At 41.4% G+C, this 24969-nt stretch overlaps 1 protein-coding gene across 1 annotated transcript; it reads right to left on the reverse strand.

Moving 5' to 3' along the window:
* Positions 1–11081: 11081 nt before the first annotated feature.
* Positions 11082–14387, reverse strand: LOC122026120. Its single transcript, XM_042584766.1, has 9 exons — positions 14181–14387; positions 13785–14104; positions 12996–13251; positions 12366–12437; positions 12181–12248; positions 11941–12088; positions 11772–11852; positions 11602–11688; positions 11082–11525 (listed from the first exon to the last, which is right to left on the reverse strand). The coding sequence occupies exons 3-9, from the start codon at positions 13239–13241 to the stop codon at positions 11448–11450; spliced, it is 780 nt and encodes a 259-aa protein (XP_042440700.1). The 5' UTR covers positions 13242–13251; positions 13785–14104; positions 14181–14387; the 3' UTR covers positions 11082–11447.
* Positions 14388–24969: the final 10582 nt, after the last annotated feature.

Below are 24969 nucleotides of genomic sequence, written 5' to 3' on the forward strand. Positions count from 1 at the left end.
TTGCATGCATAGGAGAAAGTAAATAGAAGAGAGAGTGAGAAACTATAGTGAAAAAAAAAAGTCAGATTTGTCAGAAGGATAAAATAGAAAATACACTTAAAAAGGTGCGTTCTTTGATAAATACCAAAGTAGCATGCGCCTTTTGGTAAATTTAGATCTCTACATACGCCCTTTGGTAAATTACTGTAAAAATTAAGAATATGATCGTCTCATCTTCCCAGTCATTCAAGGTCGCATCTTTCAAAAACATTTCCACCAATGGAAGGCCCCAATCTTGCAAAGGGGTTCCATTACAATATTGTAGAAGTTGTAGGATCATTGTGCTAGGGGGGGATGAATAACACTCATTTTATAACTAAACTCGAAGATAGGCAGCGGAATAAAGACACAACAAAACAATCGCAAATACCAAGAGTTACTTGGTTCAGAGCCTGTGGCGACTCCTACTCCAAGGCATGCATGTGAGAGTGCTTTCGATAGACAATCACTAATCAATCGAAAGAAATACAAGTACAATGATTGATTACAAGACTTAAGGAATACCAACGATTCGAAAGTAAAGATCTTTAGCACGGTGGTCATCGAGACAACTTTTGAGCGTCGAGGAAGCGTTTTCACTGCAACGCAAAGAAAGGAAAGTTGCTTGGAATGTTGTTGTCCACCTTCTGGTTGAGATTGCCTTATATAGCCTGTTGAAGGCGCCTTCAACACCATTGGAAGGCGCCTCAAGCTATATATTCTATCCCTAAATCTGCGTTTCCAATAAACTCTGCTTTCTGCGAACTTCATATGTCCGAAGGCGCCTTCAAGCTCAATGGAAGGCGCCTTGAACACTGTTCACCAGAGGCGCCTTTAAGCTTCATGAAAGGCGCCTTCAGACACTGTTCATCCGAGGTTCTTTTGTGCTTTCGACTTCCTATAAGACATATTAATCCAAATACGAATTATACCCTGCAAAATAAATTTTAGTACAATAAAATATGAATTAATGAATTATTTTGACAGTTTTTGGATTGTCCAGTTCTGACTTTGAGTTTCGCTGAAACTCTTGGTCGAACCGACACCTACTATTCTCTCTTCAGGGAACGCGTCCTCACATACTCCTCTCAGAAGAGTTTACCTGTTGTCAGACTGGTCCTCTAGGCCGACTGGACTTTTGTTCAGCGTCCGAGTCTTCAGGACTTTTCTGCTAAATGTTTGATCCCCGACCCATCCAGTTTTCCACCTGGTTCACTATCACCAAGATTTTCACCTAGAGTCCTCGACTCTAGGGTTTCGCCTAAAGTTCTCTACCCACCAAGACTTTCCATCGAGGGTCACCACCCCATAGGGTTTTTCTACCTGTCTAACTGCAGCTAGGACTTTTACCTAAGAACACTTAGGACTTTCCTGTAAGCTCATTCAGACTTGTTAGACAACAAGTAACCTTAACTTTGAACCCTTTGCCATTATTAAAACATAGGTTTGATCGTCTGATGCTTCCTGCACCAATAATCTCCCCCTTTTTTATTATGGTAACACAATTCAAAGTTAAGTCAGATATATAACAATAAGTATGAAAGAAAATGCAATAATAAAGACATGCAGAATATAGAACAAGTTAAGGACACTTTAATTTGATTTGTTAGATCCCCCTTAAGTTTCTCCTTAATTTACTCTTAGCTCTCCCTTAATTTTCTCTTTTTCTTAACTTTAACTTTTCTCCCCCTTTGACATATATCAAAAACACTTTCGAGAGAGTTGGAAATACTTTTAAATAGACTAAGATTTTGAAAGATTTTGAAAAACACTGAGTTTTGAAGAATAAAACACTTAGTCTATATTAAGCTTTATAACACCTTAAAATTTTTTTTGATAAAAGCTTAGTTAAGTACTTAGCGTTAAAAAGATGGAGAAGCTTAGTTTGAACTTTTCAAAGAAGAAAGAAACAATTTTGAAAACTTTAACTTTTGAAAATTAAAAAAACTTTAACTTTTCAAAGAAAAGAGAAATAATTTTGAAATTTAAAAACTTTAACTTGTCAAAGAAAAGAGTTTAAAAAAACTTTAACACCCTTTTTTTAATTTTAAATTTTCACTCCCTCTGGATTAATGCTAAAAAAGGTTTAGTGTCCTAGAGCCCAAGCATGAGAAAGAAAAAAAAAATTCAACATAAACATCTTCCTTTCTTAAAAATATCTAACCTTTAGCTACTAGTTATTTTACCATGAGGTAGTAGCTTTTACTTGGTTAGTCAAATTAAGTAGGTGTTCCAGTTAGTTTGACTATGCATGGATAACTTAATTTAATTAATTTGGTTTTGATATTTATTGCCCAGACTTATGTCGATGCACAGACATAAGCATTCTGAAGTCCATGTAGTACCCTATGCATCTCACACCATTCTAAGTATTTTTCATACATAAGCAAGGTAATCATATGTGCTTATGAGATGCTCTGGCTGAAACTTAGGGGAATATATTTTCTAGGGGGAAAGTCCTAAACTATTTCCAAACTTTGAAAATACTAGTAAAACTGGGAGTTTTAAAAATAATTTTCCTAGAATTTTAAAACATGGTTTTAAAAAAACTTAATAAAAGGAGTGATTTTGAGAAACTTTAAAATCTATTCTACTGTGCACATAGCTAATTGTCTTCTAAGTGTGCTGAATTCAAGTTGAGGTAAGAGTTTTATGAAAATATCTGTTAGGTTTGATTTGGACTCAACATAGTCAAGTACAATATCACTCATAGCTATATGATCCCTTACAAAGTGATGTTTAACTTCTATATGTTTAGTCCTTGAGTGGTGTATTTGATTTTTGGTTAAGTTTATTGAACTTATGTTATCAATTAAGATTTTTATATTTTTATATTCTAGTTGATAATCTTTTAAAGTATGCATCATCCATAATAGTTGAGATGCACATTCACCCATGACTATGCATTCTGCTTTAGTAGTGGATAAGGCAACACAGTGTTGCTTTCTGTTGGACCAACTTACTAGGCACTAACCTAGAAGTTGACATCTACCACTTGTACTTTTTCTATCTAGTTTGCACCCAGCATAATCTGAGTCAGAATACCCAACTAGGTCAAACATGTTAATCCTAGGGTACCAAAGTCCTACATTTAGAGTTTCCTTAATGTATCTGAGTATTCATTTTATATTGGTTAAGTGTGATTTTTTGCACATGATTGTTACCTAGTACATATACCTACTGCAAATAAAATATTAGGTTAACTTGCAATTAGGTATAATAAACTGCCTATTGCACTCCTATAATATTTTAAATATTCAGGTTTTCTTTCTAAATTAGAGTCAATTTTAATATTAGTTACCATTGGGGTATTTATATTTTTAGAGTTTTCCATTCCAAACTTTTTAATTAATTCCTTATCATATTTGGTTTGAAAAATATGAATTCCTTCTTTTGTTTGTTTTATCCGTAAACCTAAGAAAAAAAAATTAAGTTCTCCTATTAGGCTCATTTCAAATTTATTTCATTACTTTAGTAAATTCTTTTAGGAATTTAGTATTTGTTGAGCCAAAGATGATGTCATCTATATAAATTTGAGCTATAAAAATATCTTTGTCTAAGGTTTTAACAGATAGGATTTGGTGTATTTGGCCTTGGTTAAATCCCTAAGATATTAGGTATGTTAAAAGTCGTTCATACCATACCCTAGGTATTTTTTTTAGTCCATATAAAGCTTTCTTTAGCCTAAGGACATGGTTTAGGTGGTCTAAATCTTCAAATTCTGAGGGTTGATTTACATAAACATCTTCTTTAATGAACTCATTTAGGAATGCAGATTTTACATCCATTTGGTATAACTTGAATCCCTTATGTGCTACATAGGCTTGCAGCATCCTTATGGATTCAAGTCTGGCTACGGGTGAATAGGTTTCGTCATAATCTAATCCTTCTACTTGGCTGAACTCCTTTGCTACTAGTCTAGTCTTATTTCTTACTATTTTACTTTTATCGTCTAGTTTATTTCTGAATACTCACTTAGTGTCAATTATAGATTTATTTGTGGGTTTAGGTATAAGTTCCTAGACTTGGTTTCTTTCAAATTGAGCTAGTTCTTCTTACATTGCGATTATCCAATCTGGGTCAGGTAAGGCTTCTTCTATTGTTTTGGGTTCAATTTTAGAAATAAGGGCTATTTGGATTAGGTTTCTATATGATAATCCAGTTCGTACTCCTAGGGTTGGGTCACCTAAAATTTGGTCAGATGGGTGGTTGGATCTTACCCTAGATTGTCTTATGATAGGGTCAAGACTTGGTTCTTCTGATTGACTAGTTTTATGTCTAAGTTGATTATCTTCTTCATCATCTATTTTTCTAGTAATTTGAATATTATTTTCACTGATTTCATTAGGTGAGTTATTTTCTTTATCAAAAATTATATTAGCTGTCTCTTCAATTTTTTGAGTATTTTTGTTAAAGAGTCTATATGCCCTACTAGTCGTGGAGTACCCTAAAACTATGTCAGTTGTAGATTTTGATGTAAATTTACCTAAATAGTCTTTAGTGTTTAATATGTGTACTTTACATCCAAAAACTTTTAGGTAATTTAGATGGAGTATTTTATTGTAATACATTTCATAAGGGGTTTTTTTATAAAATTTATTTATTAATATTCTATTTTTAATATAACTTGCTGTATTTATTGCTTCAATCCAAAATTGGTTACTAAGATTATATTTGTTTAACATAGTTCTCACAGCTTCTTGTAATGTCTTATTCTTTCGTTCTACTATACCATTTTGTTGGAGAGTTCTTGGGCATGAAAATTCATGATTATATCCATTAATTTTATAAAATTCAGTAAATTTATGGTTTTTAAATTCTCCTCCATGATCACTTCTAATTCTTTTAATTTTAGTATTTTTTTCATTTTCTATTAATTTACAAAAATTCTTAAAGATTTCAAAAGTTTCATCTTTGTGTTTTAGAAATTTTACCCAAATAAATCTTGAGTAATCATCAATTATAACTAAGCAGTATTGATTTTTGCTTAGTGACTTGACTCCGTGTGAATCAAATAGGTCTAAATATAGGAGCTCAAATATTGAGTTAGTTCAATTTAAGTTTGTTAATTTGTGTGTTGACTTAGTTTATTTACCTTGTTAGAAAGCATTACATATTGTATTTTCTAAAACATTTAATTTGGGTAAACCTCTAACTAGACCATTCTAACTCATTTTTGAAATGAGTCTGATATGAGTGTGATCCAATCTTCTGTACCACAGCTTGATTTCCTCTTATTGTGTCAGTAGACACTTTAGTGAGGAGGTTGGTAAGTCAATTGTATAAACATTATTTTTCCTAATTCCTTTAAATGTAATTTCTGGGTATTCAACATTTCTAATTACATACTCAGAATTGGAAAAGGTAACTAAATAACCAGAGTCACATAATTGACTTATGCTAAGTAAGTTAAAGTTAAATTTATCAACTAATAGGACTTTTCGAATAATAAAATCGGAACCTAGTTCGATATTACCTGTTCTGATTATCTTAAATTTTTCGTCGTTACCGAATGCAACTGATCCTAAGTTCTTGAGTTTTAGTTTAGTGAACTTCAATTTATCTCCAGTCATGTGTCTAGAGCATCCACTATCCAACATCCATTGGTCCAAATCATTATGTTCCTACACATAAAGTATTTAATTTGGATCCAATTTTGACGGATTAAAGGATAGTTTGATTGAATTTAGCTCCTTAATTTTCTATCTCACCCGGTCTAGATTGTCAATCATGTTATACCTTTGGGTGATTGTGAGATGGCTAATTTTTTTATCTTAAGTTGATTTGTTTTGAGTTTGGTTTAAATTAAATTTAAGTAAGTTTAAGTTTAACTTAATTTTAGTTAAGTTTAAATTAGTTTAGATGTAAATTTAATTTTAATTCTAATTTAGTTTAATTTTAAGTTAGTTTAATTTTAATTTAATGTAAAATTTTAATTAAGTAAGATTAATTAAGTTTAAATTAAGTTTGATTAAGTTGTCAACTAATTTAAACCTAGATCCATCTTACCTTTTTTCTAGATTATGGGAACTTTATGTGTTTTGTGAGATGGTTAATTTTATTTTTACTTTAGATTAAAATCTAAGGATTTATTCACATTTGAGTTAGATTAACTTTAACAATTAATTAATTAAATATTCATTTCAATAATTGGCTTCAAGACTGTGACGAGGCATTAGGCCTTCTTGGGTATAGGATCATCTACCACTTTTAGACAAAGTCATTTAAAGAAATTAAATATTTAATTTCCTTTCTGAAAATTCTAGGTCTAACTAGTCAAGTGTAAATCAAGCTTAGGTCCTTATCTACCCTAGTCTAAGCACGTATAATAAAAGACAGTAAACATACATCAAACAAACTTATCTAACGATTATGGTCTTTTCTGTTGGCTCCTCCTGAATCATAGACTCGATAGGGTCTATCAAAGTAATAGATTTAATCCTTGGGGATCCAATATTGTCCAAGTCCAACTTGATTAATCAAGTTAGACTTGGAGACGCATGCTTGGACTATTTTTCTATTTGTTCTATTTACAAGTGATAAATATGATTTAAATTTTTTGCTTAGCCTTAAATCTAAGTTCAGATCGATTGTATACGGCTCTTTGTTTTCCAAGAATCAGATCAAGATTCTTGGAACCCAAGGTGAACCGTTCCAACGTATTCTTCAATTCCTTGACTTGACTTTTCAGGCTAGAATTTTCTTTCTTAAGTTTTTGGACTTGAGTTAAAGTTCCAGTCTGACCTGATTTAGTCAAGGAGCTTGGGATAATCACTTCCTTGAGGGCTTTGACCTCCTCTTGAAGTGACTTGGCCCAGAGGGTGGACTTGGCTAATTTTCTTAACAAATAAGAAATCAAGTTATGTGATCTAATTAAAGAAATACTTACATTGGTTTGGGAGCCTTCTGAATCGGATTCTATCTCGGACTTGGATTCGACGACTTGCTCTCGGGTCGGAAGTGAGAGGAAACTTGTTTGTTTGAGATCTTCATCGGAGTCTTTCGATGATGATTCATCCCATGTTGCTTGTAGTGCCTTCTTTCTTTATTGCTTCTTCACTTTCTTCTGATTTGGACAATTTTCCTTAATGTGTTCCTTTTTGTTGCAGGCATAGCAGGTGACTTCAACCTTTATTTTAGAGCTTGGGCTCGGTTGCATCGTCTTTGACTAGATCATCTTTTTGATCTCCCGTTTTGTGAAACCCTTCTTTTTCTTGCATAGCTTTCACACAAGATTGATGAGCTCGGCGGTGATCTCCTCGTCGTCTTCTGAGTCCGATTCATCTTCGGGCTTAGGTTTAGTTCGGCGCTTGACTTTTGGTTCCTTTGTCTTTTTTGTACCTATGACAAAAATAATACTTTTCTCGACCCAGGGTGTATTAGTCTATTCATGTAATTAGAATTCTGAAAATAATTCATCAAGCCTAATTGAGGAAAGGTTCTTGGAGACTTCGTAAGCATCTACCATGGATCCCCACAAAGTGTTCCTTAGAAATGTATTTAGTGCATACCTGATGATGTCGTGATTCTCCACCTTTTGACCGATTTGCATGGAGACCGTTGAGAAGGTCTTGGATCCGAGCGTGAAGTTGATTGCCGATTCTCCATCCTGCATTTTTATGCTATATAGTTTATTTAAAATTAAATCCCTTTTGCTTACCTTAGTGTCAGAGGTCCCTTTGTGCAGCTCAATTAGCTTTTCCCACATATCTTTGGTGCTTGAGAATCGGTCGACTCGGTTCAATTCTTCTTTGGTTAACCCGCATTAAAGAGTGCATGTTGCTTTGGCATCGGTTTTGATCTTCATCAAGCTTGTGTCACAGTTCTCGCATGATATTGGTTTTCTAACATCGTCGAGTGGGAGTGCGAGGCCGGTTTGAATGATCATCCACATCTCAACTTGCGTCTTGAGGTGGTACTCCATTCACCCCTTCTAGTAATTGAAATCCTTGCCGGAGAAAAGAGGCGGGCGTGCTGTGCTATAGCCTTCTTGGTGGGCCATTACTAACAAGAAATCTGGCACACAAAAAATGCAAAAAACCAATGTTCTCAGACTTGGTTTTAGATTAGTAGTATGGGAGAAAAATAAAAATAGTATTTCACTAATTTTGAAAATAATAATAAAATATTAGAAAAAATATTATTATTAATTTTGTTAAATGCAATATTTTGTCAACACTGGCCACTGGTGAAAAAATGAAAACGAATTTTTCAAAAATAATTTTGGAGAGAAAACGAAAGGCGTAAAAATATTTTAAAAACACAAACGATATATAATTATTTTTTTAAAAGGAACCCCCTCTGCTCGATTGGTGGTTTCACTAATTCAGAGTGGCCTGACTCTGATACCAATTGTAGGATCGTTGAGCTAGAGGGGGTGAATAACGCTCGTTTTAAAACTAAACTCGGAGATAGGCAGCGAAATAAAGACACAACAAAAATAATCGCAAACACCAAGAGTTACTTTGTTCGGAGTATGTGGTGACTCCTACTCCAAGACCCGCACGTGAGAGTGCTTTCGATGAGCAATCACTAATCAATCGAAAGAAGTACAAGTACAATGATTAATTACAAGACTTAAAGAATACCAACGACTCGGAAGCAAATATCTTCAGCACGATGGCCATCGGGACAGCTTTTGAGCGTCGAGGAAGCGTTTTCACAGCAGCACAAAGAAGGGAAAGTTGCTTGGAATGTTGTCACCTTCTGGTCGAGATCACCTTATATTGCCTGTTGAAGGCACCTTCAACACCATTGGAAGGCACCTCCAGCTATATATTCTATCCCTAAATCTGCATGCGGTGCCGATAAACTCCACTTTCTGCGAACTTCATCTGTCCGAAAGCGCCTTCAAGCTCCATGGAAGGCGCCTTGAACACTGTTCACTGGAGGCGCCTTCAAGCTTTATAGAAGGCGCCTTCACACACTATTCATCCGATACTCTTTTGTGCTTTCCACTTACTGCAAGGCATATTAGTCCAAATACAAAATATACCCTGCAAAATAAATTTTAGCACAATAAAATATGAAATAATAAATTATTTTGACATTCTCCGGACTGTCTGTTTCTGACTTTGAGTTTCGCTGAAACTCCAGGTCGAACCGACGCTTACTGTTCCTTTTTCGGGGAACGCATCCTCACCTACTCCTCTCAGGAGAGTTTAGCTGTTCCTAGACCAGTCCTCTAGACCGACTGGACTTTTGCTCAGTGTCCAAGTCTTCAAGACTTTTCTGCTGGACGTCCGATCCCCGACTCGTCTAGTCTTTCACCTGGTTTGCGATCACCAGGATTTTCACATAGAGTCCTCGACTCTAAGGTTTCGTCCAAAGTGTTCGACCTGCCAAGACTTTCCACATAGGGTTACTACCCCCTAGGGTTTTCTACCTGCCTAAATATAGCTAGGACTTTTGCCTAAGAACACTTAGGACTTTACTGCAAGCTCATTCAGATTTATTAAACAATAAGTAACTTTAACTTTGAAGTTTTTGTCATTATCAAAACATAAATTCGATCGTATGATGTTTTTCGTATCCATAGAAGTTGGGAGATGGATCGTCAATTATTTACTGATGAACTTGACTATCCATTACATCTAAGCATGTTTCACTTAAGATTTGAATCTAAACAATAAAAATATGCCTGGATTACAAATTTACTCAAACAATCAGGAAATATTTTATCCAATCTTTGTCTACTTTGTTTGTAATTCTGAATAATATTTCTGATTCCTATTTGAATATAGTCGAAAAAATGAAGTCCATGATACTCTGTAAGTTGAGGGAATCAAATCCTGACTCTGTGAAACTTATGACAGAGCAAAACAGCAAATCATACCTGCCCTCAACAAGACCATCAGAGGGAATTGAGACATCGAATGTCTTTTTTCGCCTCAACTAGTTTTTAAATTTTTTTTTTTTTTCATTAGTTCTTATATTGTATCCTGTTTATTTTTCTTCTTTTTTTCATCGATCCCATAGCTTAATGTTCCTAGTTGAATCATCATAGGGACTATAAGTAAACATATACGAGTTTGATCTCTAAATTATGTTTACTTATAGTCACTATAGTGATTCCAACACTAACATCAAGTTGTGGGATTGATGAAAGAAAAACGAGAGAGAGAGATAAATAAATAGCATATCATAATAAAAGAACTAATAAGTAGATAAACATTTCAAGTCGTGGTATTCGTGATTTAGATTTATTTACCTGAGCTTATGTGAGAGTTGACATTCATGGCAGCTCCTAAAATGTTTAAAATTTCATCGTTAACAACCTTATGATTTTTCCCTGGTTTCTCCATTCCATAACACACTTTTTTGTCTTTAAGAAATCAAACTAGTTAGAATCGCAAGAAAACGGCACGATGATGTTCAAAGAACAATGAACGTAGTGAAGGAAGGGCAACATCTTGTGGAATACGAGCTTCAGATTCTCTTCCTTTGTTCAACCTTCGGAATAAATATGGTGTATTTTTTTTTCTTCTTTTAGTCTTTGATGAATATAGTTTTAATTATTTTTCTATTTTTTCTATAAAAAATTTGAGTGATAGCAGCAACACGAATAATGAATGAAACTGCAGCGAAAAGTGTACTATTGCACACGCTGTTCATCACTGCAGGCATTGGCCGATCGGTGTGAGTGTACGATTTGATTCAGAGTCCTCGCATGATATCCTTTTAATATAGCCTTCACTATTTATATTTAAATAAATTATTCTTTCATTTGTTATATTCAATCAATGTACAATCTGACCATAATCATCCCAAATCAAACAAATCAAAAGCTGCAACACAGCCACCTCATTGGTGTGATATTTGAGAACAGACCTGCTCCACTCTGACATGTAGTTAGTTGCATTCAGTAGAAGGTCAGAGGAAGAAGGAAGAAGGACGAAAGAAATGGCATGAGAACCCACAGAGCTTTCTTTGAAGCACAAAACAGACCTTAATTTGTTGTAAGTTAATGCAATGAACAAGGTTGGTAAACCTTCGTATGGCAACAAGCAAGGAATTAACTAGCCTTAAACAATTTGAATAAGCTTGGCTAATGGTAATTGAAATACAGAAATAATTTCATTTTCAAAATATTTCACTTTCCCATTCTAGTAACAAACTGGTTACAGAGTTACAGAGTTGGACTGACTTTGAACTTCGTACTAGCAAATTACAAAGGCATCCTCTCAATACAAGACTATCCGAGTATACATTGCACAACCGCACTGCATCTTCAAGTACTCGAAGAGAGTGGCACCATTATGTGGGTAATCCCACCTAGCACACTATATACATCGTATGTACTCTGTATGTTTGATGTATACGAAGCTTAAATCGTAATTTTGCCACATCCGAGACCGAGATGATCAATATACACACTGGGGTATCATGACCTTTATGTCATGAAGTTGGCTAAGGTCAATTATATGTGACTAGGGCTGTATCCTTTGTGATGGGTGTGGATGTTGATTGCCTACTTGTGATGCTGAAATAGAAGATTCATACATTGCCTAAAATAAAAATAAAAAAAAACGAAGGATTTAGTTTATACTTAGAAAAGACCTGAAGGTAAAAATGCAGAGTTACCTGTAGTTTGCGTTGATAAAATATCGACAATGCTCTCAACGTAACATAGATAGGTAGGACAATGCCAACAATCTTCAACAACAAGAGCTGAATTTTTGGGTAGAGGCATAAGTTAACATTTGCAGAGATTAAGTTTTACAGCGCACTATAAAGTTTTATCGTAGCCTTACCGCGAGAAGTAGGATCGAGCATTGTTCAGTTTCATCAGTAATAAAAGTGAGAGAATGCCAAAGAACCAAAATAATCATGAACTGCAAAAGAACCACTGAAGGTTTCATGACTATCATATGGAAAATTAGACTTAGAAGTTTCATAGGACGAAAATAGTATGCAACTCACTGTTGTAGCAGCTATGCGGCAATATATAATACTTCTATCACTCAAACCTGCATAATCGTAGGTCGGTCTCAGGAAAACATGTTCAGTTTGTGCCATTGCTAAAGATTGTTGATTGTGAATATTCTGCCTTGAGACCTCCCAATTTCCCCTAAACACACAGTGGACAATCATTGTTACATTACAAGAAATTAAAGTGAAGAAAGTTTGATCAAATTAATGAAAAATTGGTAAAGCTAGTACCTGAAATGCATAGGAGTAGTCCCATATAGAAATAACTTAGGAGGGGCAGTATATCCTGGCTCGAATTGCTGGAGTGACAACATAAAGAAATGAGTAAGAGTTCAGTTAATACTTATAAATTCTAAACTGCAAACAAGAATATGGATGCCTAAATCAGACATATCGGGAGGATAATCACAAAGCACCTGTAGGCATATCTCACAAGTCGTGTCACCCTTCTCGTTACACCATTTCTGCACACATTTGCGGTGAGCAAACTGCAAGGTGTCCAAGAACTAATGAGAAGAAAATTTTTTTCTGAATGCTGCATGCAGTTTAAGAGGGATTTCAAATAGGAACGATAATCTGACAGATATAGCATGTATATCTGACACTCTGCAAACATATGCAAAGAAGCATTATAGGAATGAATAAGGGGTGTCAAAATTATTCATCAACAATGGCAATTCACCTCGAACTTACTTTAACACGAGAAGACCTCCTCAAAGTGTCAGTGAACAAAACAATTAACTGAAAATTTCTATAGTATGCATCAACTATGAAGCTAACTCTTTCAAAAGTTCATGTTCTAAGCCTTCTTTGCTTTGCCGTGAGTTCTGTTTTCTGTTGTTGAATATCATTGTTTTGCAGAATTTTGTAGTAAAAAGGACTGTCTTTTATGCTGCAGGGCAGTAGAAGTACAAGGATGCATCATATGCTTCATGTCGTTTGATCCTCGAAGAAGAGTGTTAAACTAACTATTGGATTGTAAATGATCACATTAAGAAACCCAAAGAAAACGAATTTAACCGACAACTTGTGCTCGAGTAGTTCACCTTTAAGCTCCCGCAGCAGGAACAGGGAATCTCCATATGGATATCCTCATCCTCATCCTGACAGATTCGACATTCGACCATCTTACCAGTGAACACCCCGTCTCCAATGATTTTCTTCGTCGGATAATAGTCAGCTTCTAGTGTTGGCAATGGCATGCTTGATCCATGATTTATGCTTTCAATGGCAGCTTCCAGTGTTGACTCGGTGAGCAGACGGTCCACCAACAACACAAAATGGTCTCCCATCACTCCAAAGCTACAGAGAAAGGGAGATGAATTAGCATGCAAAAACCCAAGAAAAAGACGTATCATTTGCCTAAAACAACAAGTTTTTTTCAAAAGAAATCTTATAGAGTGAGCCAATGAGAAGGAGATATTCAAATTCAAGCATAGAGAAAGAGCTAATTTCAAACAAGCGTAGAAAAAAGAGGTTATTTGGTCAGCTAGATGCCTAAACAACAACATAGTCGTACACAAGGGTTTCTAGCAAAAGGAGAAAAATACAGAAACCAACTAAAACATCACTTTCATAGCAGGAGGAGGGATTAGATCAACAGAAAACGGAACTTGTTCTTCAACAAAGAGTCTGGAGAAATAGATAGCTTTTCGATACTCGCGAGATCAAACAAATGGAAAGCTTTAACAAACCCTAGACTCCAACACTCAGTAAATCAAGAACCAGGAAACTCAAAGAAAACCGAGACAGAAAAGCATCGACATAATCCCTAAAAGGCTAAAACCAACAAGGTAAAACAGGCAGCTTTTCAAGTAGCTCCACCAAGGTCTTACCTTTTTTCCACCAGCAGAACGCCCAGAAGCCAAAGAGGGCGAAGAGGAGCGAAAGGAGGAAGATTGAAGCGAGGAACGAGGGTTTTGAGAAGCAAGCAAGAGGTGGCGTATGGGCAGTTGTGTTTCTACATAAAACTCAAAGCCGATGCCTTTCCGTTAAATCCATATCTACTTCTTATACCACGCGACTTCAACTTCAAATCATAAAACAAATACTTTCCTTCCATTTCCTCGGAAGACAAAAATTGGTGCCCAAGTAGCTCCAGATTGTTGCACCCACTTGAGAAGTAGAACACAAGACATGCTGGGGATTGTTAAAGCTGCCATCGGGAATCCTTCAACTTCACAGCAAATAAATAATGATTGTGCTAATTTGGTGTTTGCAGTCTCTCTAACCTGTCATTTTCGTAGACGAAAAGGTTGGGATTTGCGGTTTGGCTGAGATTGGTTTGGTTGGCAATCTCCCCCATTGCAGTAAATTGATGGTCCTTGGCATTCTATCGAAGTGATGCAATCCCAATTCAAGAAATAATGGTGGTGGTGGTGGTGGTGATGCAACAAAGCTTTTGTGGTTGAACAACTTGCCATCTCTCTAATATTCTGCTGAAAAAGTGTGTTTGGAGTTGTGCAGTAAACTAAATATTCATGCCTTCTTTTACATTCAAAAAGTTGGAATTAGTTGAATTCCAAAGACGATGACCGTTAAAAATCAAACCATGTAGCATGAACTTTCATATCTAAGTTTGGCTGTTTGAACACCAATTCATCTTAATCAGTAAAACTAAGCAATAAATACTCAGAATTTAATTTATGTAGTTGATTCGTATGAGTCATGATTTCATGAAAGTATATTTAATTGAGAGACGAAAGTCTGATCTAAGAGTATTTGGTGAACCGTGCTGCTGTTCATGGCATCACGAACAGACAAAAAAAATAAGGATTTGGTCCAACAAAAATCTAAAAGTAGGCAGCGCCGTCAACTTATTAGATTCTTTAATACTTATTGTCCTCGTCGACATGAATATTTTTAAATGGCATATTTTTTGGCTATTGTCAAAGACAGGTTTTCTCAAAATGAGGGCTAAAACGACACCCCAAGAACTCTAGATTATTCATCATTTTTTAAGTTTTATAATTTTTTTTAACTATTATGTTTTGGTTATTGTTTTAAATTATATATTATCTATATTAACGACTTAAAATCCCATCACTTAATTTGTTTGAAAAATAAAAATTTGGTCACTCGTCAAACATTTGTATGCCCTTCCTAGCAAGTGGGGTCAAAAATAGCATTACTTAAAATTAATTTAGATGAATAGCATCAACTAATCTTTTTTTTAATTAGTTGTATAAGATTCTAATGATGATCAACTAATTATATACTAATCTCGGGCATTTAAAAATTTAATTATATCAGTAAATTTATATTAACACAATTACATCCATTGAATATGAATTAGTCATGCTCACACGAGCACTTTATCATCGTTTGCCAATTAAAATCCATGTTACGCATCACCATTAACCTGAACAATGTATTTATATGAGCCTTCTTCATGGATGGCAGAGGATAACATATCCGTTCAACATAAAATAAATCAGAAAGCCAAAAAACGAATGGCCAAAGAGAGATCATCTATGGCATTTGATCATAATATGAGTCAGATGAAGGTTGGATGAGCTATCGCTGGTGTTGACAGAGAGGCGACTGTGACACCCTTATCATATGTGCCCCTGAGAACGGACCCCCAAGCACGTAGTATTGACGGACGGCGGCCACTAAGCAGGCGATACTTAAACTCTGCACGCACTCAGACAAGCATACAGAACGTTAGAGACCGGAAACCAGGGAAAAAGTCCCCGGAGCAAGCCATCCGACGCTCAAATCAAGTCCTTTTTCCCTAAAAGAAAAGGTGCACGAAGGAAAAAAGAACAGTAGAAGACGAAAGCAGAAATGTGTGCGTACCTGCTCAAGGGAGAGGACCTCCCTTTTTATATGACCGTGCGTACCTCTGGAGACTGACCGATGTCAGCGAATGTCGGGTGTCAGGACCTGTCTAGTAATGGAGGACGCGTGGCATCATTTTGTAGACTAGAAGAAGGTTTCATTCGCAGATGACCGCAGATCATTAGAATATTGCCTGACATACGATTACAATTCCCTGACCTTGTTATCATGTAGCACCTTCTGCCCCGCCCGAGTATGACTATGGCGGCTCGAGATGATCGGGAGTTGACCTACTGAGAGAACCAGACCTAGATATAACCGAGCCGTGAAAACCCGACCAATCAGATCTAGGTCAGGCATCACCCCGATTGCACACCATGATTCGGATCTAGGATCCTGATATGTAAGCACATGACCTGGCATTATACGTCTGACAACACCGGGCGGTCCTACCCCTTCTTTCCCTAGCTGCTGACTGCCACGTCCTCCTGACTGTTGACTGACACATCTCCTTGACTTCTGACTGTCACATCTCCTTGACTTCCGACTGCCACGTCTCTTTGACTCTCGCGACCAGACCCTACCATTATGCACCGTATCACAAGCCTCCCCCAAGTCTAGTCGAAGGAGGCTCAAGTCCGACTGATAGACTCAGACCCTAGTTTCATTTATTTCACCATTATGTCCTTAAATGCTGCTCCTTTTCCCAAATCCTTGATTGTGTAACCTGTTTAACTACTCAATCAACCTAGGAAGAAAAGCCATTTTAACTTCTATATAAGTTGCTTCCCCTTCCCCTCTTGTTTAAAAGGAGGTCGATCACCATCCGTAGAATCGTACTTTCTTTCTACTGACGTCCTTTACCCATGGATGTGAATTATGAGTCGGATGAACTGCAGCATCTCCATCAACAATTGGAAAATATGACTCAACTGCTTACCCAAAGGGGTACGACCTTAGTTGAGATGACGCGGGATAGAGATCTTCAATCTTATCTTCGTTGAGAAATTGAGAAACTTTGGTTAACCGCTAAATCTCGGGCCCGGGCTGAAGTAGCGTTGAAACAAAAAGCTTATTTAGACATGGAGAGCCAACCCAATTCCTGGTGTATTTGAAAGAGAAACACGCCTCTTCTATAGCCCTTATTCAAGAAGAAAATTGACTTAACGACAAAACCATTGCTCAGCAACGTCGCATTATTCAGTCCCTCAAAGCGAAGCTGATTCAGGCGCGAGCTTATCTGGATATGGCAAGTCAAGCGGAACACTTTTGCCAGAGGGGCCGACCGGCTACTGATACTAGAAGAGAATTCTGATCACTTAGATGTCTCCCCTGTAAAAATGAGATTTTGAGGGGTACCTTTTGTATTTTATCAAATGCCAAGCTGGTTGGGTTTTAGTCTTTGTTCCTTCCCTCCCTGGCACTTTCTTACATTATACAGATCCTGAAAGGGGGGGGGGGGGGGGTTAGTGAAGGCTCTGCTTGCTGATCACCTACCCTGAAACAAGAATGTAGAAAGCTAACCCACGAATTATTAAGTGAGGGAGTATGTTTGCTTATAACTCGTTAGGGCGAGAGTTTGAAATCCCAACCGAGAGGTCGTTGGTCGTGAGAGCATGCTCACTTATAACTCGTGTTGGGGCGAGAGTCTGAAATCCCGACCGAGAGGTCATTGGTCATGAGAGCAGACTCACTTATAACTCGTGCTAGGGTGAGAGTCTGAAATCCCGACTGAGAGGTCGTTGGTCATGAGAGCATAGTCACTTATAACTTACGCTAGGGCGAGAGTCTGGAATCTCGACCGAGAGGTCGTTGGTTGTGAGAGCAAGCTCACTTATAACTCACGATGGGGCGAGATTCTGGAATCTTGGCCTAGAGGTCATTGGTTGTGAGAGCAAGCTCACCTATAACTCACACTGGGGTGAGAGTCTGGAATCCCGATTGAGAGGTCGTTGGTCGTGAGAGCAGGCTCACTTATAACTCGCGCTAGTGCGAGACTCTGGAGGCGCGAGAGCATTCTCACTTATAACTCGCGCTGGGGTGAGAGTCTAGAATCTCGACCGAAAGGTCATTGCTCATGAGAGCAGACTCACTTATAACTCGCGCTGGGGCGAGAGTCTGGAATCCTAACCGAGGGGTCGTTGGTCGTGAGAGCATGCTCACTTATAACTCGCGCTGGGACAAGAGTCTAGAGGCATGAAAGCATGCTCACTTATAACCCGCGCTAAGGTGAGAGTCTGGAATTCCGACTAAGAGGTTGTTGGTCATGAGAGTAGGCTCACTTATAACTCGTGCTGGGGCGAGAGTCTGGAGGCGTGAGAGCATGCTCACTTATAACTCATGCTGGGGCGAGAGTTTGGAATCACGACCGAGAGGTCGTTGGTCGTAAAAGCAGGTTTACTTATAACTCGTGCTGGGACGAGAGTCTGGAGGTCTGATCGAAATTGGTCTGAAAGCCTGATCGAGAATTGATCTGGAAGTCTGATCGAGAATTGATCTGGAAGTCTGATTGGGTATTGGTCTGGAAGCTTGATCGGAATTGGTCTAGAAGCCTGATCGGGAATTGGCCTGGAAGCCTGATCGGAATTGGTCTAGAAGCCTGATCGGGAAGTGGTCTGGCATCCTGAACAACACATGGTCTGAAGACCTGACCGGGAAGTGGTCGGGTATCCTGAACGACACATGGTCTGAAGACCTGACCGGGAAGGGTAGAACTTGTGGCTTGAAGGAGTTGTACCCTGGGACATGGTTCTGATTTCGAGGAGGAGTAAAGGCGCCGAATTTTGATCAACGCTTCCTGTCGTCTTCTACTTCATTTCTCGAGGTCGCCGCATGGAATTTTCGGTCCTCGAGGCATGGTCCTCATGAGGTAGGGTGCTCCTGTTTGCATATCACCTCCATGATTTTTCTATCACTTCCATCATAAATGCCCTTTCATTAGGAGATGACATGTGCCTCCCGACCTTTACTTGTCATAATGTATGATGCATACTGATCCTGTCCGAAAGCTGAATCAACGGACGCTGGGCACGTGACGCTCTCCGAGTCACTGACGTGGATCTCCGACCGGTCGTACGGTCCTCCGGCGAACCTGCACAGAAGTCGGGCTGGGAAGGGGTTCCCGGCGGCGACCCTCCGACGCTCAAGTCAGGCAAAGCTCAACAAGGAAGTGGCTACAAGAATCGTAGAATGCGTACCTCCAGCGAAGGTTAAGAGCCTTTATATAGGGCTATGGAGAAGCGGGTGCACACATACCGAGGTGTACACGTGTCCTCAGCCCATACCCCAGTAAAGGCCTGTCAGTGAGCTTACATGACCCCATACTGCTACAGTCCGAGCACGTCTTCGATGAGACAGCGGAACTCCTGGTCGTAAGATTTGGAGTATGGCCGAATTATAGAGCATGCCCGCTGTCAGAAGATGTCCCTTGTCCTTTTCTCCTTACTCCCTGCTTGGCGTCCGACCGGCCTGCATTCGCCTTACGTCCGGCCGGTCATATATAGTGGTCTACTTGGGGGATTCTTGATAACGTGTTCTGTGGAGACTGCTAGCAGTATGCTACCTTATGTCTTTAGCCGAGCGTGACATCCGCTCGGCCTTGCGATCCTGTTCAATGAGCGTCGGAACCCCAACTCCTGCCGGGGTGCCTTTTGCCATCAGTTAGACACCGGCCGGCCAGCCGGGCGGTTAGTCCACCCTTTTCTAGTCGGACCACTTGGCCCTTTGACTTCCACGTGGCGTTGACTCCCTAGAACGGGGGTTTCCTGTTCTTACCGCCGGATCACTTGCCTCCCCTGCAAGTCTAGTCGAAGGAGGCGATTAGTCCGACTGACTGGACTACTAGCCTAGCCGGGCGGCGCTTTCAGGCACTCCTCCTCCGCTCGGCTTCCCGCAGGGATGGCCGTAAGGTTAGTCAACAGCAACCTTCCTCGAATCTCCTCGTAATCTGTGCCAATTCTCGACATTAAGGCTGAGCATGCGCTCATTAAATGCCTTGAATGGCTAAATGCCACGTGGTGTACTATCGTCATCGTACGGTGGCGGCGGCGTGGTGCTTTGATGGGATCGAGGCGGTTCGAAATGGACAGCGCGATGTGCGCTTTGATTCCCGTGATCTGGATCCAACGGTGGAGGCCGCTCGGTCCCCGCCATATAAAATCTTCGTTCTCCCCTATCCCCCTCATTTGCTTTCGCGACTTCTACCTTCATCCCTGGTGTTTCGGTGCTCCGGCGATTCCTTTCCTGCTCTTCGACGCTCTCCGGTGCCTCTTCCTTGATCCTTTTCCTCGCAGTAAGGCTCTATATCTTTTCTTCCTTATTTCTGGTGTTTCCTCCGCATTTCTTTCCCCAGTTTCAATCCTTGGGGCCTCTTTTCGCTTGCTGCCGCCTTTCTTCTACCTTTCTGCCTTTTTGATTCCTTCCGCTCGGATCATGGCTAGTTCTTCTCATCCTGAAGACCAGTCCCTCGGCCCATGGTACACCACCATGCATTCCCGATTCGACCAGCGTGATTTTGATGTTCTAACAGACAATTTTGAAATCCCCGATGATTTTGAACTTCTTTTGGCCGGTCCCTCCGCTCGGGCGCACAGGCCGCCGCGCGGAGCCTTCTGTGTCTTCCGCGACCAGTTTACCGCTGGTCTGCGTTTCTATGTACATCCTTTCATTATTGATGTTTGTAACTTTTTCGGTGTTCCGCTCGGCAGTCTAGTACCCAACACTTTTCGCCTTCTCTGCGGGGTTGTTGTTTTGTTCAAAATCCACAACATCCCCCTCCGACCGGACGTCTTTTTTTATTTCTATTACCCCAAGCAGTCCGAGCCGGGCACCTTCATGTTTCAAGCTCGGCCTGGCCTAGTCTTCTTTAACAAACTGCCTTCTTCCAATAAACATTGGAAGGAGTATTTTTTCTATATCCGTATGCCCGAGCAGGCCAATTTCCGGACCAAGTGGCAGGTCGACCTACCCCCCACTCCTGAGCTGAAGAAATTCAAGACCCGACCGGACTACCTCCATGCTGCAAATATGCTATCCGGTCTACGGCACGACATCAATAAGCTTCTTCACGAAGGAGTGATGTACATCTTCGGTCTGAGTCCCATGCGGACTCCCCTTCCGAGCAGCTTCAGTAAGAATTTAACTTGGGCATATACTTTGATTGCTAACTGATTTTTCTCCTTTCCTTTGCAGCGGACATTGTCATGGAGTCGGTAATGTCCGGCATTCTGAAGAGAAAGGCAGCGGCGCTCGAAGCCGCGGCAGCAAAGGAGATGGAGGCGCTCGACATCCAGCCGGTCGGCTCGCATGAAGGAGAGAGCGGGACTCATGCAGAGTCGGCCGCTCAGGCTTCTCAACAGCATGTGGCAAGCGGAGGACAAACTGCTGAAGAAGAAGGTTCCGCTCGGGAAGAGGGACAACCCGCCTCGAAGAGGCGCCGAGTGGAAACTCCACTCCGCTCGGCTACCTCTGCCGTTCAACCGTCCGCCCGAGTTACTGCACGTGCCTGCGGTAAGGCTCCAGAAGTCGAAGCTATTTCGTCTGACCGGACGCCTTCTGAATGGGACGAGCCGGCAGCCCTGATTGAGGCTATTCCGGTCAGCACCTTTCCGCCCGCTCGTCAACCAGTCAAGCGCTCAACCATTCATTCTCAGTTTTCGGCACCGGCTTCTGATCCTCTTCCGACCGTCGGTCGGACGACCCCCGTCCATGGCCGCACTGTACGAGTCTCTCTTCATCTCCTGACTGAAGAGCTGCTGCCAGAGGCCGATCGCCCAACCGTGCCCGTGCACACCATCACCTTGAAGGGGCCCCTAGCCGAGATGTGGGCCGACGCTCGGGCGCGCGTCGCGCTGATCCCCCTTCGAAATTTGGACAATAGTCATATGCAGGAGGCCACGGGGGTAAGTTTGTTTTCTTCAAAGTTTGGTATGCATTATCTCCGCTCGGCCACTAACAACTTCTAATTCCCTCTCTCGTCAGAGATGGGTGGAAGAGATAGCTGTCTCCAACCGCCTGGCGATGGTGGACGAGGAATTGAGACAACTGAAGGCGGCTAGCGGTCCGTCCGGCTCTCAAGGCCCTTCGTATGCCGAGCTGCAAAAGGAGCTGAAGAAAGCTCAAGATTTGTTGGCGGCCGAGCAGAAAAAGACGGCCGATCAGGCCCATGCCTTGGCCGAGTCCGAGCGACAAGTCAAGTTGCTCGACACAAAAATAACCTTGGCCACCACTCAGAAAAACACGGCCATTTCCGACTTGGAGAAGAAGAACGTGGAGGCTCGGGGCCTGGAGCTGAAGGTAAAGGAGCTGACGGAGCAGCTTGATAGAGAGAAGGTGGGCCGCTCGGCAGACGCGGAGAAACTTCAAAATCTGCAGGATTCCCTTACTGCCTCCCAGGCGGCCCTTAAAGAATATCAAGAGGCCGAGCCGAGTCGGGTTGCTGCCCTAAGACAGAGCTACATCCGCTCGCCTGAATTCTCGGAGAAAATCTGCGAGCGGATGTACACAGCCTTCGACTTGGCTATGACCGCCACCACCACGTATCTGAAGTCTAAGGGTCTCCTTCCAGAGTCCACTACGATTCCGGCCAGCGATCAAGTGGCGCTCCTGGAAAACATCCCCAAGGACCTTTATGATTACATTGAGTAGACGTCATTAGATGTAGTTAGGCTGCTAGGCCAAAAAATGGATCTTTTTTTGTACTTAGGCCGCTCGGCCTAAAGTTTTAATTTTAATGCAATGTTTTTCCTTTCGCGTACTTTGTCCTTTTGCTAGTTGATGTGTGTTGTCCGCTCGTCTATTATCACACCTCTAGTACCCGAAAGGGATTTTTTCGGAGTAATTGGCGTGACCCTTCTGCTCGGCTAAATATGTAATACTCCGGATACGTAACATTCCGCCTTGATAGTAGAGATCATTCGTTAGATGCTGATGAAGTACCTTTGGGTACTGAGCCGAGCGGAACGCAGAGATGGTCGAACAATATTGACGGTGTGTTCCTTGGACACTCGCATCCTTTTTATTGCCCTCATCCGCTCGGAGGATTTATAGACGCCGGCTCGTCTCTCGATATTTAACGTCGGAGCTCGACGGTCTTCCGCTCGGAGGGTTTATAGACGCCGGCTCGTCTCTCGATTTTTAACGTCGGAGTTGGACGGTCTTCCGTTCGGATGATTTATAAACGCCGGCTCGTCTCTCGATATTTAACGTCGGAGCTCGACGGTCTTCCACTCGGATGATTTATAGACGCCGGCTCGTCTCTCGATATTTAACGTCGGAGCTCGACGGTCTTCCGCTCGGAGGATTTATAGACGTCGGCTCGTCTCTCGATATTTAACGTCGAAGCTCGACGGTCATCCGCTCGGATGATTTATAGACGCCGGCTCGTCTCTCGATTTTTAACGTCAGAGCTCGACGGTCTTCCGCTCGGATGATTTATAGACGCCGGCTCGTCTCTCGATGTTTAACGTCGGAGCTCGACGACCTTTAAGGCTAACTCGACACAGCCGTTTGGCGAAGCTATTTGCCATCCTTCCATTATTTTGGCTTCCTGCATTACAGGTACATGGGCAACCGAAACGTATACGAAATTACATCAGCGCACCTCTTACCCAGCTCGGTACGGCTGAAGATGATACGCGCTCCACGGCCTATCCAGCTGCCGCCCGTCTTCGTCTTCCAAATAATAAGCTCCTGAGCGGAGCTTTTCAATGATTTTGAAGGGGCCCGCCCAAGGAGCTTCTAGCTTGCCGACGTCGCCGACCGGCTTCACTTTCTTCCAGACAAGGTCGCCAACCTGGAAAGACCTAGGGATGACACGCCGGTTGTAGTTTTGCTTCATCCGTTGTCGGTAGGCCATCAACCGGACGGACGCCTTGGCTCGCTCCTCGTCGACCAAATCTAGCTCCATGTTCCTCCGCTCGGCGTTGCCATCATCATAATTCTGGATCCGGGAAGACTCGACCCCGACTTCAATAGGAATCACCGCTTCGCCGCCGTACACCAGATGGAAAGGCGTGACGCCCGTTCCTTCCTTTGGGGTTGTTCGGATGGCCCACAGAACGCCCGACACCTCATCCACCCAACTTCCTCCTAGATGGTCGAGCCGAGCGCGCAAAATACGAAGAATTTCCCGATTGGCTACTTCGGCTTGCCCATTGCTTTGAGGATATGCCACGGACGTGAAGTGTTGCTCGATGCCATAGCTTTTGCACTAATCTTCGAGCAACTTTCCCGCGAATTGCCGCCCGTTGTCGGAGACGAGTCGGCGGGGGATACCGAACTAGCAGATGATATGTTGCCAGATAAATTTCTTGACCATCTGCTCGGTGATCTTGGCTAACGGCTCGGCTTCCACCCACTTGGAGAAATAATCGACCGCCACCAATAAAAATTTCCATTGTCCGGTCGCCATAGGAAACGGACCCACAATATCCATTCCCCATTGGTCGAACGGTAAAGCCACAGTAGCTGCCTTCATTTCTTCCGCCGGTCGGCGAGAGAAGTTGTGATACTTTTAGCAAGAAAGGCACGTCGCGACGGCCCGAGCGGCGTCTGCTTGTAAAGTTGGCCAAAAGTATCCGGCCAACAGGATCTTCTTAGCCAATGATCGTCCGCCCGGATGACCTCCCCAGGATCCTTGATGCACTTCTTGGAGGATGTACGCCACGTCTTCCGAGCTCACGCATTTCAACAGCGGACGAGAGAAAGCCTTCTTGTACAGTTGGTCTCCAATGAGCGTGAACCGACCGACTCTCCTCCTCAGTAGCTGGGCCTCATTCCGATCGGACGGTGTAGCACCCGAGCGGAGAAACTCCATGATGGATGTCCGCCAGTCGCTCGGGAACGAGAGGCCCTCCATCCGGTCGACGTGCGCCACCAAAGATACTTGTTCGACTGGTTGCTGGATGGCGATCGGCATTATTGAGCTTGCGAGTTTGGCTAACTCATCAGCCGCTTGGTTCTCCGCTCGGGGTATCTTCTGGATAATAACCTCTTTGAAGTCGGCCTTGAGTCTCTCGAAGGCTTGAGCGTAAAGCTTGAGCCGAGCGTTGTTGATTTCAAAAGAGCCTGAGAGTTGTTGAGCGGCCAATTGAGAGTCTGAATGTAGCGTCACCTGTCCGTCCCCTACATGCCGGGCGGCCTGTAAGCCGGCTATAAGGGCTTCATACTCTACTTCATTATTCGTAGCTCTAATCAAGCCGGACGGATAGATGCATCTTTTCTTCTTGGGGAGAAAGC

This window comes from Zingiber officinale, chromosome 10A (assembly GCF_018446385.1).
Source record: "Zingiber officinale cultivar Zhangliang chromosome 10A, Zo_v1.1, whole genome shotgun sequence".
Taxonomy (NCBI): domain Eukaryota; kingdom Viridiplantae; phylum Streptophyta; class Magnoliopsida; order Zingiberales; family Zingiberaceae; genus Zingiber; species Zingiber officinale.

Excerpts from the sequence above, each read along its gene's own strand:
- LOC122026120 (XM_042584766.1), bottom strand. The coding sequence starts at position 13,241 with ATGGGAGACCATTTTGTGTTGTTGGTGGACCGTCTGCTCACCGAGTCA. Across the intron at positions 12,249-12,365 it reads CTTGTGAGATATGCCTACAG|CAATTCGAGCCAGGATATAC; the intron begins GTGCTTTGTGAT and ends TTGTCACTCCAG. Across the intron at positions 11,689-11,771 it reads GCTCGATCCTACTTCTCGCG|CTCTTGTTGTTGAAGATTGT; the intron begins GTAAGGCTACGA and ends CCAAAAATTCAG.